At 30.5% G+C, this 19,154-nt stretch overlaps 1 protein-coding gene across 7 annotated transcripts in view; it reads right to left on the reverse strand.

Annotated features, from left to right (window-relative positions):
- The window catches only part of LOC129971451 (piezo-type mechanosensitive ion channel component 2-like), a 171,791-nt gene that overhangs the window by 70,389 nt on the left and 82,248 nt on the right, over positions 1-19,154 (reverse strand). For 5 of the 7 annotated variants that reach the window (XM_056085227.1, XM_056085222.1, XM_056085229.1 and 2 more), the window contains exons 5-8: positions 17,546-18,053; positions 14,705-14,867; positions 12,039-12,155; positions 8,648-8,695 (exon numbers count right to left, since the gene is read on the reverse strand). In XM_056085227.1, coding sequence (XP_055941202.1) covers positions 8,648-8,695; positions 12,039-12,155; positions 14,705-14,867; positions 17,546-18,053 — 836 coding nt within the window. The remainder of the gene's footprint in view (positions 1-8,647; positions 8,696-12,038; positions 12,156-14,704; positions 14,868-17,545; positions 18,054-19,154) is intronic. The other 2 variants (XM_056085225.1, XM_056085226.1) reach the window with 2 other exon arrangements.

Here is a 19,154-nt window from a genome sequence, read left to right on the forward strand (position 1 = left end):
TGAGTTTCCCCCTCAAAATATATTTCGTATTTTTATGCATCTTCATAGAATTAATTTATCCATTCTTGAAAAATAGAGATTAACGCAGTTTCGACTTTTAAGCACCTATTGTCAAAGTCAGAAATCATGAACGGCGGTCTAAAAACTGGCCAAAATGCAAACTCCCTTCAATTTAACGGTAGTTTCAAAAAATCTTATTCATGTATCAGATGAGTGGCATGAAATCTAGGGGATGCATTTGAAACATTGCGAGAGTAACAAATGCACAAATTAAATATATTTTATGTCTTTAATTATAAAAAGTAAAGATTACGATGTTACAGATTAAAACAAAGGTATGAATTCCTGAGCCTCATTTGACATATGTAACAGCTATGCCTAAAGAATAATTAAATAAAAAACTCGAAGATAAAAAGGGAAGCGTTTTGAGTGAAGATTTCCAAAATACGTATCAAACATATAGGAGAGTGGGAGAGGGAGGGGGGGGGGGGACTGGCCAGTGGCTAATGGTAGCCACATGAGAACAAAATATTTCAAGAGTAACCAATACGTTCCCATTCCTTTTTGATCATTAATCGCATTTTATTTTGTATTTAACACTTTGGTAAAATAAAAACTGCACATGCACTCTAATTAAAAATGGACGTGTAAAATCTATTGCTCTCTTAAACGCAATTAGATACTAAAGACAATCACTGGAATGCTTTCTCTTTGTGTTTGTTTCATCTTTATCGTATATTACATTAGTGAATCAGATTTCAATAATTTTTCTAGCTATAATATCAGCATCAGCATACCAGCTAGCGTACTGATGCTGATATTAATGCCGGCATTTCCAGCTAGTTCGCTGGAAATACAGATTAAAAATTTCAAAAATTGTTTTTTTAATGATATCAGTTTAATAATCATGCAAATTTTCCTGAATTTCGGCCTTTATAAAAAAAATTTTCTTTTTTAAAATTTTCAATAACAAATTACACTGTTGTTCTAAAATCCAAATCGTTTTCATTGTTTCATCATATATTTAATCGCGTGACTTTCTTCCATTGTTGAAAGCTAAAAGAGTACGATTCCGTTTCATATGCGTAGTTTACAAGATGAATGAGAAAGTAAAGATACAGCAGTGTGAAATGTAGAAGATAGATGAGCCATACATTTACGTTTCTAATAACTTTATGATATATGAGACTAGATTAGATTAGAAAGGTTCATGTACACAATGAATAGAATATATGTAAGACTATTAAAACAACAAGGCTTTAATGTCTGATAATTTAATCATAAACATGGATATATATTTAAATGATTTAACTGGAATGAAATATAAGCAATATCCTCCGTGAATCAGATGGTCGTCAAAGGCGACTCATTCTGAATAAAATCTTTCTTCCTTAGCTTTCAACAATGGGGAAACCCCTCACTTACTTATTCAATGAAATAATGAAACCTGTCTGAATTTTATTGCAGCAAGGAAATGTAATATTGAAAATTATACAATAAATAAATAAAATAATAAATAAATAAAATAAAATAAATAGAAATAAATAAATAAAAATAAATAAAATTTTGGTAAAATTTGTATGACAATTTAAATGCATATCATTAAAAAAAAAGACAACTCCTACATTTTAAATTAGTGTAAAAGTCAGTTTTGTGTAATAATATTTTCGGGAGTTATCACAGAAAATGGACGCAATCTTGTTTTAATTCATTAAAATTTCAAAAAAAAAAAAAAAAAAAAAATCGTCCCGAGGCGCACATTCCTACCGTCCGAAGTATTCTTGTGTCAAATTTGATAATTCTAGATCAAACGGCCTATTGATCGCAATTAACTATTGTTGTAAACACTATTTAAGCAGGAATTCGTCGTTTATAAATTAAGTAATAATCAGTGAACCATGAAACATGGGAATTTAACCAATCACACTTGACAATTTTAATATCATCCTAATATTTTATAATTCGTTGAATTTGTATTTTTTAAGATTAAATAATTTGAGAAGGCTATTTAACATCTTTTAAATCCATTTGCTTAATCAGTATAGACTTTCTTCCCCTTAGTACCACTGTTGAGACTCTGCCATTCTTTTAAAATGACAAAAGAAGTATTTTTTTTAAATTTACACATCAAAATTGATCTCCCGTTAGAGGGATCTTATGGATAAAAATAAATGCTTGCCTCAGACTGAGCACTTTTAAGAGCAGTTATTTTGTTTCAACATTCAATCTGTCATATATTTTTGAAGCAGTCGCCATTTCGGGTTCGTTCACATTAAAGCGACTGCCTTTTCCTAACTGCAACCCGTGATTTAATAAACTACTACGAAGTTCGTTCAACTACTAAATTCACAACTTAAAACGTTCAAACGTTCAACTATTCAACTACATAAAACGTAATCATTAATTTTGGAAATAGCAGCTGTAGTTCAACAAGCGAATTTTTGCAAATGATTCTGAATTTTTGAAAATTCAGATTGTTTTCAAAACTAATTAAAAAAAACGTAATTTCGGTAGGAATTTTGTTACTTTCGAAATGCAATAGACACTATAAACATAAAAAATGAATATAAATTAAATATCTAAAAATATTAATTTTATCATCATGAAATGATAGTAAATTGAAAAAACATTTTTACCAGTTGCTGTAATACACACTCCAGTGAAGCAGCAATAAAAAGAGTTAAAGAGATTTAAAGTTCTACAACATACCAAAATTCCTTTTGCATTTCATAACACTTGCAAACATCAATATTTACTAAACACATTCAACAACATAAGTGTAAAGAGAAATATGAAAAATACACAGCTAGAAAAGTTTATAGGTAAGATTTAGTACATCAAATAAAATCTTTAGGAAATAAAATGCAGATTTAGTATAAAAAAATATTTATAAAATAAATTTCAGATTTAGTATAGAAAAAAACTATTTATAAAATTAAAAAATTAATTATAGCAAAATACAAATAATATTTCAATATGTTGGAAGCTCATATTCTTTGGGCCATGCACTCCATGCCAAGAATAAAAGAAACAGTCATCTGCACATAATTAACCCTTTGCACTCGGAAAAGGAATTCGATGCATAATTATTCACTTAATACAAAGACTTGTTTATTGCTCCGAAAAATAGATAAGTATTAAGTTGTTTTAAGTTGAATTCTCCCGTTTCATTCATTTGCATCTTCCTACTACTCTATAGGCATTTTTAACAACCAAAATTAAATAAATAAATAAAACGTCAACATAATGCACCTAGTCACCACCCGAATGAAAAGGGTTAATATCATTCTAAATTGAAATTATTGAAGTTAGTAAGCAGAACAGCAAGCAATAATTTTGAATAGGAAAAACTTAATTAAACATACGCACAAAATCAACCATGTTTAAAATATTATTTTCAACAACAACACACATCTGCATTTAATGGAGCAGAATGGTGAAGAGTGACCCAACATTTTATATATTTTGGCGGTGAGATCAGATATCAATTTTAGTTCATTTTTAAACCGCTGTATTTTCAAGCACAGAGCCAGACAAAAAGGCAACTCATTAATGAATACAGTTCAAAATTTGAAAAAAAAAAAATCTACATTTTGGATGGATCATATATTAAAACTGCAGCCTGTAGAATTCTTATTCACAGAAATCGATTGATAAAGAATCAAGCTAAATGGATAGATTTAACACAAAAATTGATTCAGATTTATATCATCAAAATTTGATGCAGATAAATACCAAATATCATTTATCTAGCTCATTCAGTGTCTCATTTACTGAGTTCAGATTTACACGGTTGGAAGTCAGATAGAATTCTCATAGATGGGTTTCGTCTAAAATTTGATACACATCTCCAATTTTGGTGTTATGTCTACATAATACACACACACACACACTATATTATATATATATATATATATATATATAGGGTGTCCCTGAATTCATAGGCCAGACTTTAAGAGTATATAAAATGCATATAAAAAAGCATTTTTTGTATAGCAATATGGAATCAAAAATGAAAAGTATAAGTAGAAATAACAAGAAATGCAAAGCACCGAAGGGCTCACATCCAGTTTCTTGACATGATATGAAACACTCTTACAAAGCTGGTGGTGTAAACGTGTAAAAATTTTGAGATCAAGTATTGTCCTATTGGAGAAGCATTCTCGGTACAACCGTAACGCCTCTCTTCATTAAAATTCGCATCCATCATAAGATGCATTTGTGCTCTTTCTGAGAGCGTAAATTGTTCCATCATGCAAAGATGGAAGAGAGATGTTTAGAGCAAGCGTAATGTCATTTAATCTCAATAAAATTGTTTTTCAGACGGTTTTATAAAGGAAGTTATCTCCATAACTATTAAATTCTTTTCTTCCCAAAAATTAATTTAAGCTACATTTCTAAACTCCCGCCTCAGCCTTTCTTTCTTTCTTCTTTTTTCTGCTTTTCATCTGCGATCCCATATTTCTAAATAAAAAAATGCTTATTTACATGTATTTTACCTACCCTCAAAGTTTGGCCCATGAATTCAGGAACAACCTGTATATATTAGGTTCACATACTGAAAGATGTCCTTCTAAAACATGGAGAAATTCCAAAGTGTCGATGCTAAATTTTTAGCCGATTTCAGTCATTTCTCATCGTATGCAGGAGAGTGAAAATGAAAATATTCCTTTTGCAGATGCTAATAAGGATTTCTAATGTATATTTTAATCAATGCTTTTGGAACAGATTGGGAAGTAATGAAAAAGCATCCTTAGCTGCAATAAACATGGGCATTTCTTTACTGTTATTTCATTCGTTTTGATAAATTTGAAGCATTGGAACAAATTTTTTTTAACACAATAAATGCAAAATATGTCATTCAACAAGAAAAATTATTTAATGAATCAGATAAAATATAATTAAAAAAAATCTTCTGTTTAGTATATTTAAACGTTTAGTTAAATATCCACACAATTAAGAGCGCATTAAAATGCTAAGGTACCCCATTCATGAATAAAGAATTGTAACAAGAGATAAAGTGTTATTGTGTTCCACTCAAGTGCTTTCAGAAATAAAAGACGCTGTTGAATAGAAATGAAAGTTTTTGATTTTACGGAGCTTGGTTCCCAGTCTAGATTTCATTCACAAGCATTGCAGTTGCTTACACATTTTGAAGTTTCTTCAACTTCAGTTGTCTTTAATTATTGTTGGCCACATGTTAGATAGGCATTATGTTTGTTTGGTAAAGAAAAATAAGAATTAAAAATGTCATTTTTAATTTTCATAGTAGGAAATCCTATTCGTTCACAGTAAAGAAAAAAAAGTATTGAATTATTTCAAGAATGAGGGCCAAAGAACGAAGAAAAATAATTTAATAATGAGTAGAAGAATTTGCAGTATTTTTTAACGCTTGCTATAAAACTACAACTGAACTTAAATATTTAATGGAGTTAGTGTGTGTGTGTGGGGGGGGGATATAAGCAGTTGTATCATCATGCACATTTAAAAGTTCCAAATGATACACTTTAAAAATAAGCAAGCGTAATAAACGGATGAATAAAAGCAACTGTTTTTATTAGAGTTAGTATGCAACAATAATAAGCAACTCAAAGCTGAATTTTAGTACCGGTATCTCTCAAGCTCCATTCGTGGGTTGCTTATCATTTTCATTTACCAGAAGGAAGTTAGAAGCGATCTGACTTCAAAACCTGCAGTTGGAAGAATCTCATCGAGATCTCACTGTTGATTTTTAACACGTTTTTATTCATTTGCTTTCTGCTCTGATTGTTTGTTCGGTCAAATTTCACAATCGATTTTAAACTACCATTTAGAAGCTTTAAACATGGTTCAGAAATGAATGACAATGCTATATGCAGCCGCTTTTTTCCTGTCTGTTTATTCGGTACAACATAGAATGTAATTTTTTATTTTTTCGTATACGAAATACAGAGAAAGTTCATTAATCGTGAAAAATTCGAACTCGAGATTTTGACGAATTTTAAGTTTCGATTCCCTAAGTCTAAACATAAAAAAAATCTAACTTGTCGAAAAACATTTATTTAAAAAATGTTTGACTGTTTGTGACAAAGAAAATTCCAAAACACTTTGAGCTAGACAAATGAAATTTGGTATATTTTCTTTGCACCAAATGTGTAGATTTGTATCAAATTTTGTGCAAAATCTATCTGTCCGGCTGTTTGAATGTAAGTCAACACAATAACTACAAAACGATGAGAGCTAGATGGATAAAAATCGGTTAACAGACTTAACATCTATATTGTATACATTCACCACATTTTGTGCCAAATCCAAAAAGGGGTCGAACGTCTGTCAGTCAGTACTTTTAGAAGTATGTAAACGTGATCATTCAAATATCGCAATGATTTAAATATATCACATTTTTGTATATGATTTTGGGTCACATTTTTTTTTTCAATCTGTTGGGAAAAACGCGTCTAAAACACAAATTTGATTTTTGGATATTATTAACTGCATGCCAGGAATAAATCGTAAAAAACCTTGTAAAAGATTACAGGATAAATTCAGTAAAAATGCTTAATTCACGCCAAAACTTACTATTTCGTAACCATTACATACCAATGGCATGCAAGACGTTCCCAGAGATAACACCCTTATTAGAGATTATGCGAGAAAATTTTGGAGAGACCACTACCGCTGCTTTTATTCCCGTTTAATTCTGATACATATACATAATATCGGACCAAACAAAGCATAATATGAAACAATTGCAATACAATTTGAATTAAAGCGCTTTCTAGCAAATTTTTCAGTATATTTAATTTCTTCAAATGAGTTACGAAAAATAATTAAGGTAGAAAATTCATTCATTATTTCAGTAAGGAAAATGTTTTTTTTTTTTTTGTTTTAGAGTTAGTTGAAAATAAAACATTTAGTCAAATCATAAAATGGAGATAAATTTCCTAATGAAACTAATAATTTTTCTGGATAGAGAAATAAAAATATATCATTACCATCATCTATTTTTTTTTCTTTCTTTAAAAAATAAAATTTAATAATAAATAAAATTTCTAAATCTAAAATAAAATCGCTATTAAAAAAGCACGATATATTTTTTTTTCTACACGTATGGTGTCTTTTTAAGTTCAAGACTTCAGGTCTCGGCTCTGATGGTATTTTAGGCTCATGGTTAGTGGTTACAATTTTTCGGAGGAATTAATATTCAGATTCATAATTTTGTTCACAATTCTAATCAGATTCCATAAACTATAATGTCAAGCACGGTTTGAGAAAATGCGAACTGATCTACAGACTCGATGGATCATTATATCAATTAAAATTAGCACAATAAATTATTTAATTTATTTATTAAATCTATAGAAAAAGAATCAATTATCTTACGAAAAAAAAGTGCGTACTGAATTTTTACACAGGCATTTTCGAAAAAGCAAGATACAGCATAGGCACCAAGAATCGAAAAAATTTAGAATCACTATGTCAGATATTAAAAAGAGAGAGAGAGAGAGAAAATTGCATTTTTTAGAGGTCAGCAGGTATATTTTGAATAATATCTGAATAACATTTCCCTTATTCTTCTCAAAATAATTTACTAAACTCACTATATTTTGCGGTAGCTTACAACATGCAACAAAAGCTGCTAATAACTGAAGCTTTAACAACTGAAATATGCTTTAAACGTGTCTAACTCGAGATTCACAAAACCATCAATCCAAACGAGTATTTCGCGATACAATTTTCTGTAAAAAATGAATACCTTAAAATTATTTTATTTAATCTTAAATTGCATTAAGTTAGATATCAAACTCAAGTAAAAATATAAATTGTCTAAAATGCGAGAAAAAATTTAAGATTTTGAAACTTAAATTTAAAATATGAATGCTACTTGATTGACTGATTCAGATGCCATTTGAAAGATATGTGTTCTGTAAATACGAAATTGAGTTTGTAAATTGCTGTGAACTAACTAATATGTTAAAAATCCACTTAATTGTTTATGAAGAAATCATGCTCACAATGGAATCAGTACGAATAGTCATTCAGAAATATAAAAAAATAATCCTCCAGAGAATCCTCTACGGTCGCTTCACATCAAGTTTGAAAACAATTAGTAGTTAAGCATATGATTAGTAAGTCAATGAGTAGTAGTTAGTAGATTAGTAGTCTCTATCTACTACTGTAAAGTTTGATTGCAGAAATAAAGATAATTAAAACAGACAGCTATGGTGATCCTGCTTTCATCAAACCATACAGCGCCCCGTATAAACGATATTTCCAGGTTATCATGACTAATGTAACGTCCAGACAAGCACGGAGGATTTCTCAAATCTAATATTTCAAAATCTAACAAAAAATTAGGTCTAATGTCAGGAAAAATTAATATATTTACAGTCACCGATGCTTTTTTTTAACGCCACGTTGTTCTAAATGAAATTGTTTCTTTTTTATTCTACACAAATGCAATTCCTGTTCATTTACCCTTGCCGACCTCTGAGTTTGACATGTTTAAACTATATTTCAACCGAATGTTATATAAATTTAAGATAGGCAAAGAGAAGGAAATATATCATTGAAATGAATATCAAGACAAGCAAATAACTATTGCTAGCAGCAGCAGATCTAGACCTGTAGGAGGAGGGCACACTTAAAATATATCATCTCTTCTTACTTTTCTTACAGAAGAAGTTCTACCTACTCTTGCTCTTTCTTCTTGTTGCTAGACACAGGAACAAGCAGATGTGCAGGCAGAGGTGCAATTAAACGTGCAACACACAGGAAATTAGGCATGCAGGAAACGAGAGAAATGGAGATAAACATTTGAATTAATTAAAATACATGGTATAAATTATTGGAAAAACAAAAATAGGATGAAAAGTAGTGGCAACATCGCTGAGCAAAGCAAGAAAAGGCGATAGATGTATTAAAAAAACTATATTTATAGAACAGAAGATAGGCTCACGCACAGAAGCCAAAGTAACCAATCAACACTCGTTCAATTGATAAACACTAGATTTTAGTGTTTATCACAAGAAAGGATATGAAATTAAAAAATATCTATACCATTCCCTAGTCATTTCACGTCTTTATCTTTTTGCCACGATTTTTCATCCGATCATTTTCAACATATTATCAACATGCTTAAGCTAAAAAATAATGAATCATTATAAATACTGTTAAAATTTTCACAAATACAAACACATTAATGAATCTCTAATGATTTCATAAAAAGTCCAATCAAAACAAGGCAGAATTAAAATATGCAAACAGGCCAGGCGTTTGGTAGCCTGTCTCTAAAATAATAATAAAAAAAAAGAAGCGAGTTTTCTGTTTAAATGAGAGCTGGACAGATATGTTTTAGACGCCGTTCGCTGCATTTATTTTATAATATATATAGCTTTGAAGGTGGATAAGCAGATGACTCTTAATGATGTATCTAGCAGTCATACGGTTTCATATGAAATAAAAGGCGGCACATGAGATATTTTAATAGTTGCCGCAAACAAACGCTGTCACAGAATAAAGTGGTTAAAGAAGACTATCAGGTATTTGATTTGAAATTCATTTACCTTCTTATATTTACTTGTAGTATAAATTTGGTATAAAATAAAAATCGGTGGAATCGGACCCGTAATTGCAACTGAGAGAATGTTTCTTTGATTTTGCCAATTATTTTAGATATATAAAAATAATGGGCGAGCAACGAGTCGTCAAAGATGACTAGTATTATTTTAAATCCTATTTGAGCAATAATGACAGAGCATTCTGATTAGTTAACCACATTTCAAGCTGACAAAATTAATTGCAAAACTGCTGCAGTTGTTGAGATTAAAAGTTCTATCCATTTTTTATTTAGCAATTTCTCTAGATATTGAGAGAAATGTGGTAGATAAACATTGATGCCGTAACTAGAAATCATAAACACTGATATGAAACAAACATTTTCTTTCTTTCTTTCTTTTATACCGGTACAATAGCTACACGCTAACAGACGAGGCTTTACTACTTAGGAAAATATAAAGTGACGAAGTTTTCGATTTTGCTTCGAAACTGACGAGTAGGAAAACTTTTGATGGTGTATATAGATGTCATGAGCTTTCATACGAAATCGATGCAATAATTAGAGCTGGAGAACCTGCCGTGGATTTTCCCCTACAGAAAATGTGCAATAAAGCAATGCCTTTCTAATTATGATTTTACAGTCCCGTTCTCCATTTTTTGGAGTGTTTTCTTTTTTTTCAGATGCTCATTTCAAGTCTTATCATCTATAGTTCATCATAAAGCCATAATAAAGAAAAAAAAAATATTTAAAATCATCATACATAAAACCATACCTTTTTACTTCGTTCTGATAGCTTCATTTTTGTTATTCTGGTTTTGATTTTGTTAAATATTCGTCATGTCACAGGTGAGGACATGTCACAGGTGTCACACATGGGGTGGTAACAATTTATATTTAAGCACATTATATAAGTTCATACAAGCAGTTCTTTTTTATATATATAATGACGTTATTAGAGGAAAGAGGTTGTTCAATTTTGTCAACAAAAATATATAAACATTTTTTAAAAATGTAACTTTTTAAAAATTAATAACAAATTTGGGGTTAAAATAACTTTAATATCCTATTTTAAAATAGCTTCTAATTAACAATGCCTATGTTTCACATTACACATTTAATAATTACATTACACATAACAATGACACTTTCACATTTACACATTTTCCTAAATTCTTCCAGAATGGTGGTATGAACTGTCTTTGAGCTTCGACCATGTAAAAAATACACTTAAACTCAAGTTTTATTCAAAACTTGCATGATTCGGCCACAAAGGCGTTTAGGAAATCGACAAAAAAATCGAAGACGGAAAAAAAAATGATTTTGACTCTTCATTTCTCTTTATTTTACAAAAAGCAGATAATGATTTCACACTTTTAGCAACATTTTGATTTGCTGAGAACAAAACTAATATGCATTTTAGTAGAAATAGCATGAATTAGTAGAAATAGCTTGATCACCTCATATTAGTGTGTGCAGGATAAACAAAGAATAAAAATGCCAATAATTTTAAACCATTTTATAAATCAAGTTACGAGTAATGTTTCAATCAAATGCTAGTGTAAATATTAATGAATAATGTTACATTTATTTATGATGTCTACTTCATCGTAACTTATGTCATGTACTTTATATTAGAATACCTCTTCAAAAATTCAAGTTTTAATACATAACAATTTATGGAAACCTCCTCATCTATTTCTCTTTGAAAACAGCTGAAATTCAATTCATTGCAATGCTGTCATCTTCCTGCATCTTAATGATGTTCAACTTGAATAATTATATAATTTGCTGTATAAACGCAAAAATTATCACAAAAATTTGCTTATTTTGCGCATGCGTAGTTAACATTTATTTACTAAAAATACTCATATTTCTATGAATATTTACAGAATTCACTTCAAATCTTAATGTAATATTTTAATGACAGTTAATCATTTTTCATAATTTGGTTGAAAACTCTGCATATATCCAAAATTCAAAACTCTTACGTAAAAAACTTGAATATTTTTCTTAATTTTATATTTTTACGAATATGTGGGCTATTTCTGCGAAAATCCATATTAGTATAGTACAAAGAAAATGTTGTTAAAACTTTTACCTCATCAACTTTCTGTGTTGATTAGTTTTGTGATATTTAGCTAACTCATTTTCTTCTTCAATTATTTCTGATTGGTCTGATTGATTCTTAAATAATCTCATGACCGAATCACCACGATTAAATGCGAGTTCAATTTTTACAAGGGTGAAGTTCTAAAATAGTTCACATAGTCTTTCTGGAGAAATAAAGAAAAGGGCATAAATCCGAAAGTGTCCGGATATTTCTGATCATATAATTTATATAACAAATAATCGCTAAAGTAACAAACAAATTACAAAACAGTTCTATAAAAATTGAAACAATTTTTTGCAACCCTAATTTTTGATCATACTAAATTTTAACAGTACGTAAAAAAATGTTCAGTGTATAAATGAATAAATAACAAGCAGTGCTGCAACCTACGTTTCGAGTAGCTCTTCTAGACGATTTTCTTCTCCTCACGCTGCTCTGGGAGAACTGAGAGCTCTGTTTCGAGTCGGCCCGTGACATGGGAGGGTCGTACTTACATTCATCGACCGCCTGAAAAAAAAAAAAAAAATATTTTTACAGTCATCATCATCTGAAGAAAATTTTTTCAATAGATTCGATCAAGCAAAGTGCGTTCTGTTAATAATTACGTATTTCACATTTTAATTTTCACGTGTATTTTAAAAGCAAATAAGTATTTTTAATAGAAATATCTTGGAAATACATCCATAAGAAAAATCAAGAATTTTTGGTGATAACAACAATATGTATAAAAGCGATATATTATTGCAAAACATTTTCGCTTTTTAATTACATTGTACAGCTTGAGGTAATACAGACAAATACGTTCTTATCTTAATCATACATAAATCAGAAATTCACCACTGAATAAAAACTTTTTTTGTACATGTATACTGTAATCAGATATTGATTCAAAATAGACAAAAATTATTATGAATTATTATTTTATATAAGTTCATATTTTAACATAACAAAAGGTAAGTTTCTATATCATTAAAAAACGTCTTATCCTCTCCGAGGAAGTAAGCATCCTTCTGTAAATACAAATTGTAGAATGATGCCGGAAATTCGGGGAACGAGGTTAGCATTTTTCCACAACTAGGCCTTTATTATGATTACATACAAAATAAATCGTCAGCATTTCCTCTTGTCACTGAAATATATCATTCTTAAAAAAAAAAAAAAAAAAAAAAAACTGTGAGAAGGAATTTTATTTATTTATGTTTCTTGTTTTGTATTCCACTACTTGTGGAAGATATTTTATATATAAAATTTCTCTTATCTTAATAATAAAGTCGAAATGGCAACTGTCGACTAATCAGCGAGCAAAATTATGTCAAGTTAGCAAATTTTTTCAAAATCATGAAGATTAGATGATGTATTACTAAACAAATATTTATGTATGAAAATGTTTCTGTATTCATCTAAATTTAAAAATAAGCATATTTCTGAAAAGTAATTTTATTAATTGCGCTTCTTTATTATTGATAGACGCATAAAAATCTAATTTTTTGGCCTTTATCATATCAACCTCTACAGAAGCCACAATGTTTTCATACAACTGCCTATTTTATTTAATGAAACTTTGTAACTGGAAGTTTATTTCTTAGAGAAATGGAAGTTTCACTTTTTGGGGAGACCTTTTATATCAAAATTCTCGATTATTAAATATTTTTTTTCTTGTTTTAATGATTATAATGAATAATACATTACTTTGTCGAGAGATGAAACAGCTATGAATAGTTCGGATTGAATGGCAAAAAGTTTCATCTTTTTTTTTTTTTTTTTTTTTTTTTTTACCATAAGTTACAAACAGAGTTTCTTTGCTTTCGTTTAAGAACAAAAAAATATTTTCAAATTTCATAAGTAATAGCAATTCAAAACCACGTAAGAGCTAATTACATATTTAAAAAATGTAAATATGTCGATTTCTTGCAAATGATGCAATTAACTGAAAGCTTAAATTAATAAAGGGAATTTTTGAACAGATTCACATTAAATGACTAAATAAATAAATAATGAGATTGTTTATAAATTGATCGTAACTCGTTCTTCTAAACAGCTATCATTGCTGAAATTCAAAGGCAGCCATTGTAAGCCAATACTTTTTAAGAATAAACAATAAATAAAATATCTGCATGCTATTTTCTTTTCCTATTAATTTTTTTTAGAAATCCATAAATTACTCAAATTTTAAGATGATTAGCAATAGGCTACAAAATTTAGTATTACCTAAGATATCCAATATCAATTATACCTAAACATAAGACAAAAGTAAAGAAACCGGCTTTTCTCTACTAAAAATATTCAAAAGCATGTATCTAACATATGAGAGTAAATTGTTTAAACTTAAATAAAGAATAAAAAGCAAAAGGTACATTTATTTTGAACTTTAAAAAAAGGGCAATGGTAAAATTATTTTCTACAAACCCTTATTTTCGCTTCATTGCTGCTGTTTCATTATTTTTAATGAAGTATCGATAATTAAGAGCAGTTTAAAACTGGATACAGATGAATATTAGTAAAGTTGAATTCTATTGGATAATGATTTCTTTGCATATCATTCCTAGTTATGCACATTCCCCAAACCATTTAACATGCGAGTTTGAGAAACCATTCAAGATGCGAATAACATCTACAAAACTATGATGACCCAATTTACATAAAATTACGGCATTATTTTATTTTCAACCATAATGAAACCCTATTTCCTGGACTTCATTGTTTATCAAATAACCCCAAATCTGAAGGAAAAAAAAAAGTTTTCCAAGATTAAAATTTTTCCAAACTTTGAATTTCCAAACAAAGATCTAGAACACAAAATTATCATCTGTTTATTTTTCACGCTTCCTATTCCGTGTTTGAAAAGTTTGATGAGTTAAAAAAAAAATTTCTAGTGTGAATGATTTAATTTGAAACAACTCATGAATGAAATCATGAATCATCATTTTTCATTACAATTTTTGCTACATATTGTATCATTGTTAAAGTCCAAAAGATATTTCAAATTGTCATCCTTGTCTTAATGAAACGTTTCTTTCTATTGTTTTTAACAGATGACGAGAAAAAAATGTACTTACCGGAGCTATTAACTGCTTCCTAATAATTAAAGCGAGCAAGCAATACAAACTGAGAACAAAGAAAGGACTGGCGTAAATGGCCCACGAATGACCTTGAAAAATAAGGGTTCGCGGATCTGGAGACGAGCAGTTATGAAGTACTAAGTTTGGAAGACCAACTAATCTAAAAAAAAGAAAATCAAAATATTAAATTTCCGACATGTGGTCTATCAAGAAATAGCATAGATAAGGTACTAAAAGGTAAAATATAAACAGATTTAAATGATACAATTAGACCTAAAGAGAATACTTTCTCGGTGTTTATCCAATCTGCTGGCTACGTCAACTATAGCCCATACAGTCGTTACGTCGCTGCTACTAAGTTAAACGGGGGGGGGGGAATTATAAAAGAAGTAATGTTACATATTATACGTGGTCCCTTTTCGGGTTTTCTTTAATTGAGAAAAGTTCCAGACATATCGGGAGAATAGAAAATCTGATACATAGATATGTTGTGCGTGGAAAATATATCCGTATGTTATTGTGATGAAACTGCCAATTGCCCGTTGTCCGAAGATAAGCTCGCTTACATATCACAGCATCCTGTTGAAGATGCAGCGGATCTTAATAATACTCCTTGGGAATGATTGGGCCGTGTGGTCTTTATTCATGATGATTCGTATCACACCATTCAAGTAAAAAAAAAAGAAAAAAAAAAAAAGATGGTCAGCATGGCTTCGGTTAGCGACGGACCTACTTTGCTTTTTCTCTCTAAGGTATTTTCATTGTGATGATAACAATTTGGCCCATAAACTCAGGAACCAATGATCACAATGTTTAGGAAGTTGCAATCCCTATTATAGTCCCTAGCATCCCCTTGCCATCCCCAGAGTTGTTTCGTGTCGTTTGTCATGAACTTCTTTCTTTTGCAACCTATGTCCTCAAGTCTAAATGAAGTGAACTGATTTAATGCTGATACCCACTTTTCTAGTGAGTTTCCTCTCCTTGTGATTCGAAGATTCTGGATCGTCAGTATCCTTCCGTGGTCAAAGACTATTTCATGTTGAGTGCCAATCAGAATGCTCTCCACTTTCTACTGACGTGCGCGCCCTCTTTGAAGCGACCATACAGTGTCTTTACCTGTATGGGTTGTCGTCAATGAACGACCGTTATTTTGCTGCTCGGTTCCACATAAGAATGCCAAGCTTTGCACAAAATTTAATGCTGCAGCGGTCTCCCCCCCCCTTCCCCAAAGACAAAAATTCGATGATGCTCATTTATCAACAGTCCACCAGCAAATGAGAACTGATACTGGAATAAAAAAAAATTAAGCAAGCGCATTAGGCACCAAAGTCTACGTTTTATTTATGTAAGCTAAGAATTCATATATTTTATAATTTTTATTTATTTATTCATATATTTCACAAAAAAAACTTATGGTGAAAATTCTTTTTAAGCTGAACCCGTATAACAGAAATTATTCCCTTTTCTCACAATCATCTTAACGAAATGACTATAACTAGATCATAATTTTTCACAACTTTATTACCGTTAAACGACGAGAACTGGTCGTTAAAGAATATCTTGTGATGAAGAATTCAGTTATAATCATTAGGCGCTAAATTAGATTCATATGATTGATGTCTTAACTGATAAATCGCCTCTATGTGTGAATATAGTCAGGCATGTGGCTGAAGAATCAAACACTGACATGGCAGTTTTCTGAAAACATCACAGCAATTCATAGTTTAGCTTTTTTAATAAAACATCATCAAATAAAAACCTTTTTAATAAAGAGATAACACACATGCTAATTAGATTATCCTTTGTCTTTGGAGGTAGCGCGTGGACTGAGTTTTGGACTCTCGTAGTAATGTTAGAGATTAAATTTTATCAACATTTGTTTCAAAATATCCTCATTTCAGGAGCAACAATGGTTGCTTTCTCTTGCAAAATCTATTGCGAAATACGAAAAGGTATTACAAAGATGAATTCTTTCATAATAAAATTTTTCAAGTTAGTCATAATGAAATCATTCTGTAAAAAGTGGGAAAATTTTTTTAAAAACAAAAACAAGCAAACAACGTTTGTTGCTCGCAACCTTTCATGTTCAGAATATGCGTCAATTCTCAAGGTACGTTTTATTTTTAAATACTAATAAGTATTATGTTAATGCTTAGTCTCAAATATTTTTGCCAAAGAGTAAAAATCTTATACTCCAATTCGACTAGTCAATTTTAAATTCAGATGCCTCGTAATTAACAAAATATATTTTAACTTAAAAAAGAAAATATTTATTAATGTTAAAAGGACATAAATCAAATTTACTCTATATAAACAACATTAAACAGAATTATTTACCAAATTTTATTTTAATTCTTTATCATCGTTTGCAAATTATAGACAAATGTCTTTGAATGTTATAATAACTACTTTAGCTTTTTCAAGCTTTAAGTTATCCGCTGCCTTCTAATTTTTATCATATTAGTAAACTCATTTTTAAAAATTGCATTATAATTCCTTAACTAAATTAAGTGGAATGAGTGGTTGAATGAACCCAAAAGACATTTCACCTTATTGTGCCACATAAGAACTAAAATAAGAAAAGTATAGAGATTAGAATTTAATAGATATTAAATTGGAAATCAACTCAAGTTGATAGGGTAGAGGCATCCTTCCAAAGTGAGGAACATCATCTTGTTGTAATTGCATGTAATTCATTTTCCAGCACAAAAGCTACGTCATTTCATGTACGACGGTGAAGATCGTAGCTTTTCAGTAACTATTAATCTGTCAACAAGAATATTTCGCATATCCCCCCCCCCCCTCTAAAATAAAATTAAAAAAAAAAAGTCTACATACCTTGCAGGAAGGCTTTCCGGTGGAATATAATCTTGAACAAAGTCAACTTGATATAAATAGATACTCACAAAATGCACGGCACAATACACTAAAAGAGGTACTTTCGATTGGAGATACTTTCTACCAATCTTTCGATTGCACGACAGCCATGTACAAACAGTTAAAAACACAAGAAAATAAACAGCAGATGACAAGGAGGGATACAGAATCCCTGCACCAGCCAAGAAGAAGAGAACAAACGCCTCTCCAGTCCAGTACAGAACTTCGGATTTCCGTTTTTTGCGTCTTCGCACCGGTCTTCTGATGATATCCCCATCCGATAGATCTTGATTTTCCGCCGGCGGCGGGGTCTGTTGAACTGCTTGGAGCTTATCAATGGCTACAAACACGCCGACGGAGGCGAACATGACCCAAAAGTCCAGCCCTGCCAGGCGCAGAGCATCTTGGATGCTAATGGAGTCGTAGCGATGAAACCCGAATAAGGCATATAATCTCCCTTTCCAGTTACCTAAAAGAAGAGAATACATGAAATATTCTCATAATTGGGGATGCACTTTAGGAGAACAAATAATTTTTATCGTTAAACTAATGCCGAAAAAGATAATTTGGAACAGGTCCCACATTTACAAACGTGGTTAGACGAGAAAAACCAATAGTGCATTCCAGGCAATATTCTTTTCATCGTACTTTCTTCATTTTTAATTCTTAATTATAACAAACAGAAATTATATTAAAAAGAAACTATTAAAAAATGAAAAACAACTGAATTCTATGAGATTAAAAAAAATACGTCACTAATCATTTAATTTCAACTAGAAACGGAGAGAGGCTTAAGTCCAAGCAAGAAGCGCTAACCCAACCAGCCCTGCAGCTGGTGTCCTCCTTGGCCAGTATCTTTCTTTCCGAACTACCAAGCGATAATATAGAGAGGAAGTTAAACTACGACGGATTTAACAAGCTACAAGTCCTTATTTTCAGAGGGATTGTCTAGAACAATCGCTCTTAAAGCCGAGACTCTGACGCAGCTGCTGAAGCCCTGATTTTTAACTGAAGCAGATCCTACAAACTGCCCGTCTCCGATTGGCTGTAGTTTATTTTCAGAAAAAGAGCTTTTACAATTCTCTTTCGTCCAAGGTCATTTATCATGATTCTAAAATTGAAAAAATATGTAAATAAACGGAATATAAATCGGGAAGGTAAAATGAAGTATAAATATGGAAAAAATCGACATTCTAATATTCCCGTCTTTGCTTCAGAGCAGCCGAGTCAGTCTCGGAGAAAATAAAAAATAAACGCTCTATACTGAAGTGTATCCTTTGGTTTACTTCAATATGCGTGAGGAGAAAACACATCTTGTTTACTAAAGTGCAGTTTCCCTTGCCATAAATTAACGAATTGAACAAAGATTATTTTCCTCATAACAAACACAATTAGAAAAGCGTGTCTATGTTAACAAGAAATGATGAATATTCTTTATAATTTGCTCGTTTAAAACTATTAAAACGCAGCACGATTATCAGCCGACAATGAATTTAAGAACGTTTCTGAGTTGATGAGCTTCAGTATGAGTTTCAGTATGACACATTGGTGGACGATTCTTTCTTGTAAC

The sequence above is a fragment of the Argiope bruennichi genome, chromosome 6, assembly GCF_947563725.1.
Source record: "Argiope bruennichi chromosome 6, qqArgBrue1.1, whole genome shotgun sequence".
Taxonomy (NCBI): domain Eukaryota; kingdom Metazoa; phylum Arthropoda; class Arachnida; order Araneae; family Araneidae; genus Argiope; species Argiope bruennichi.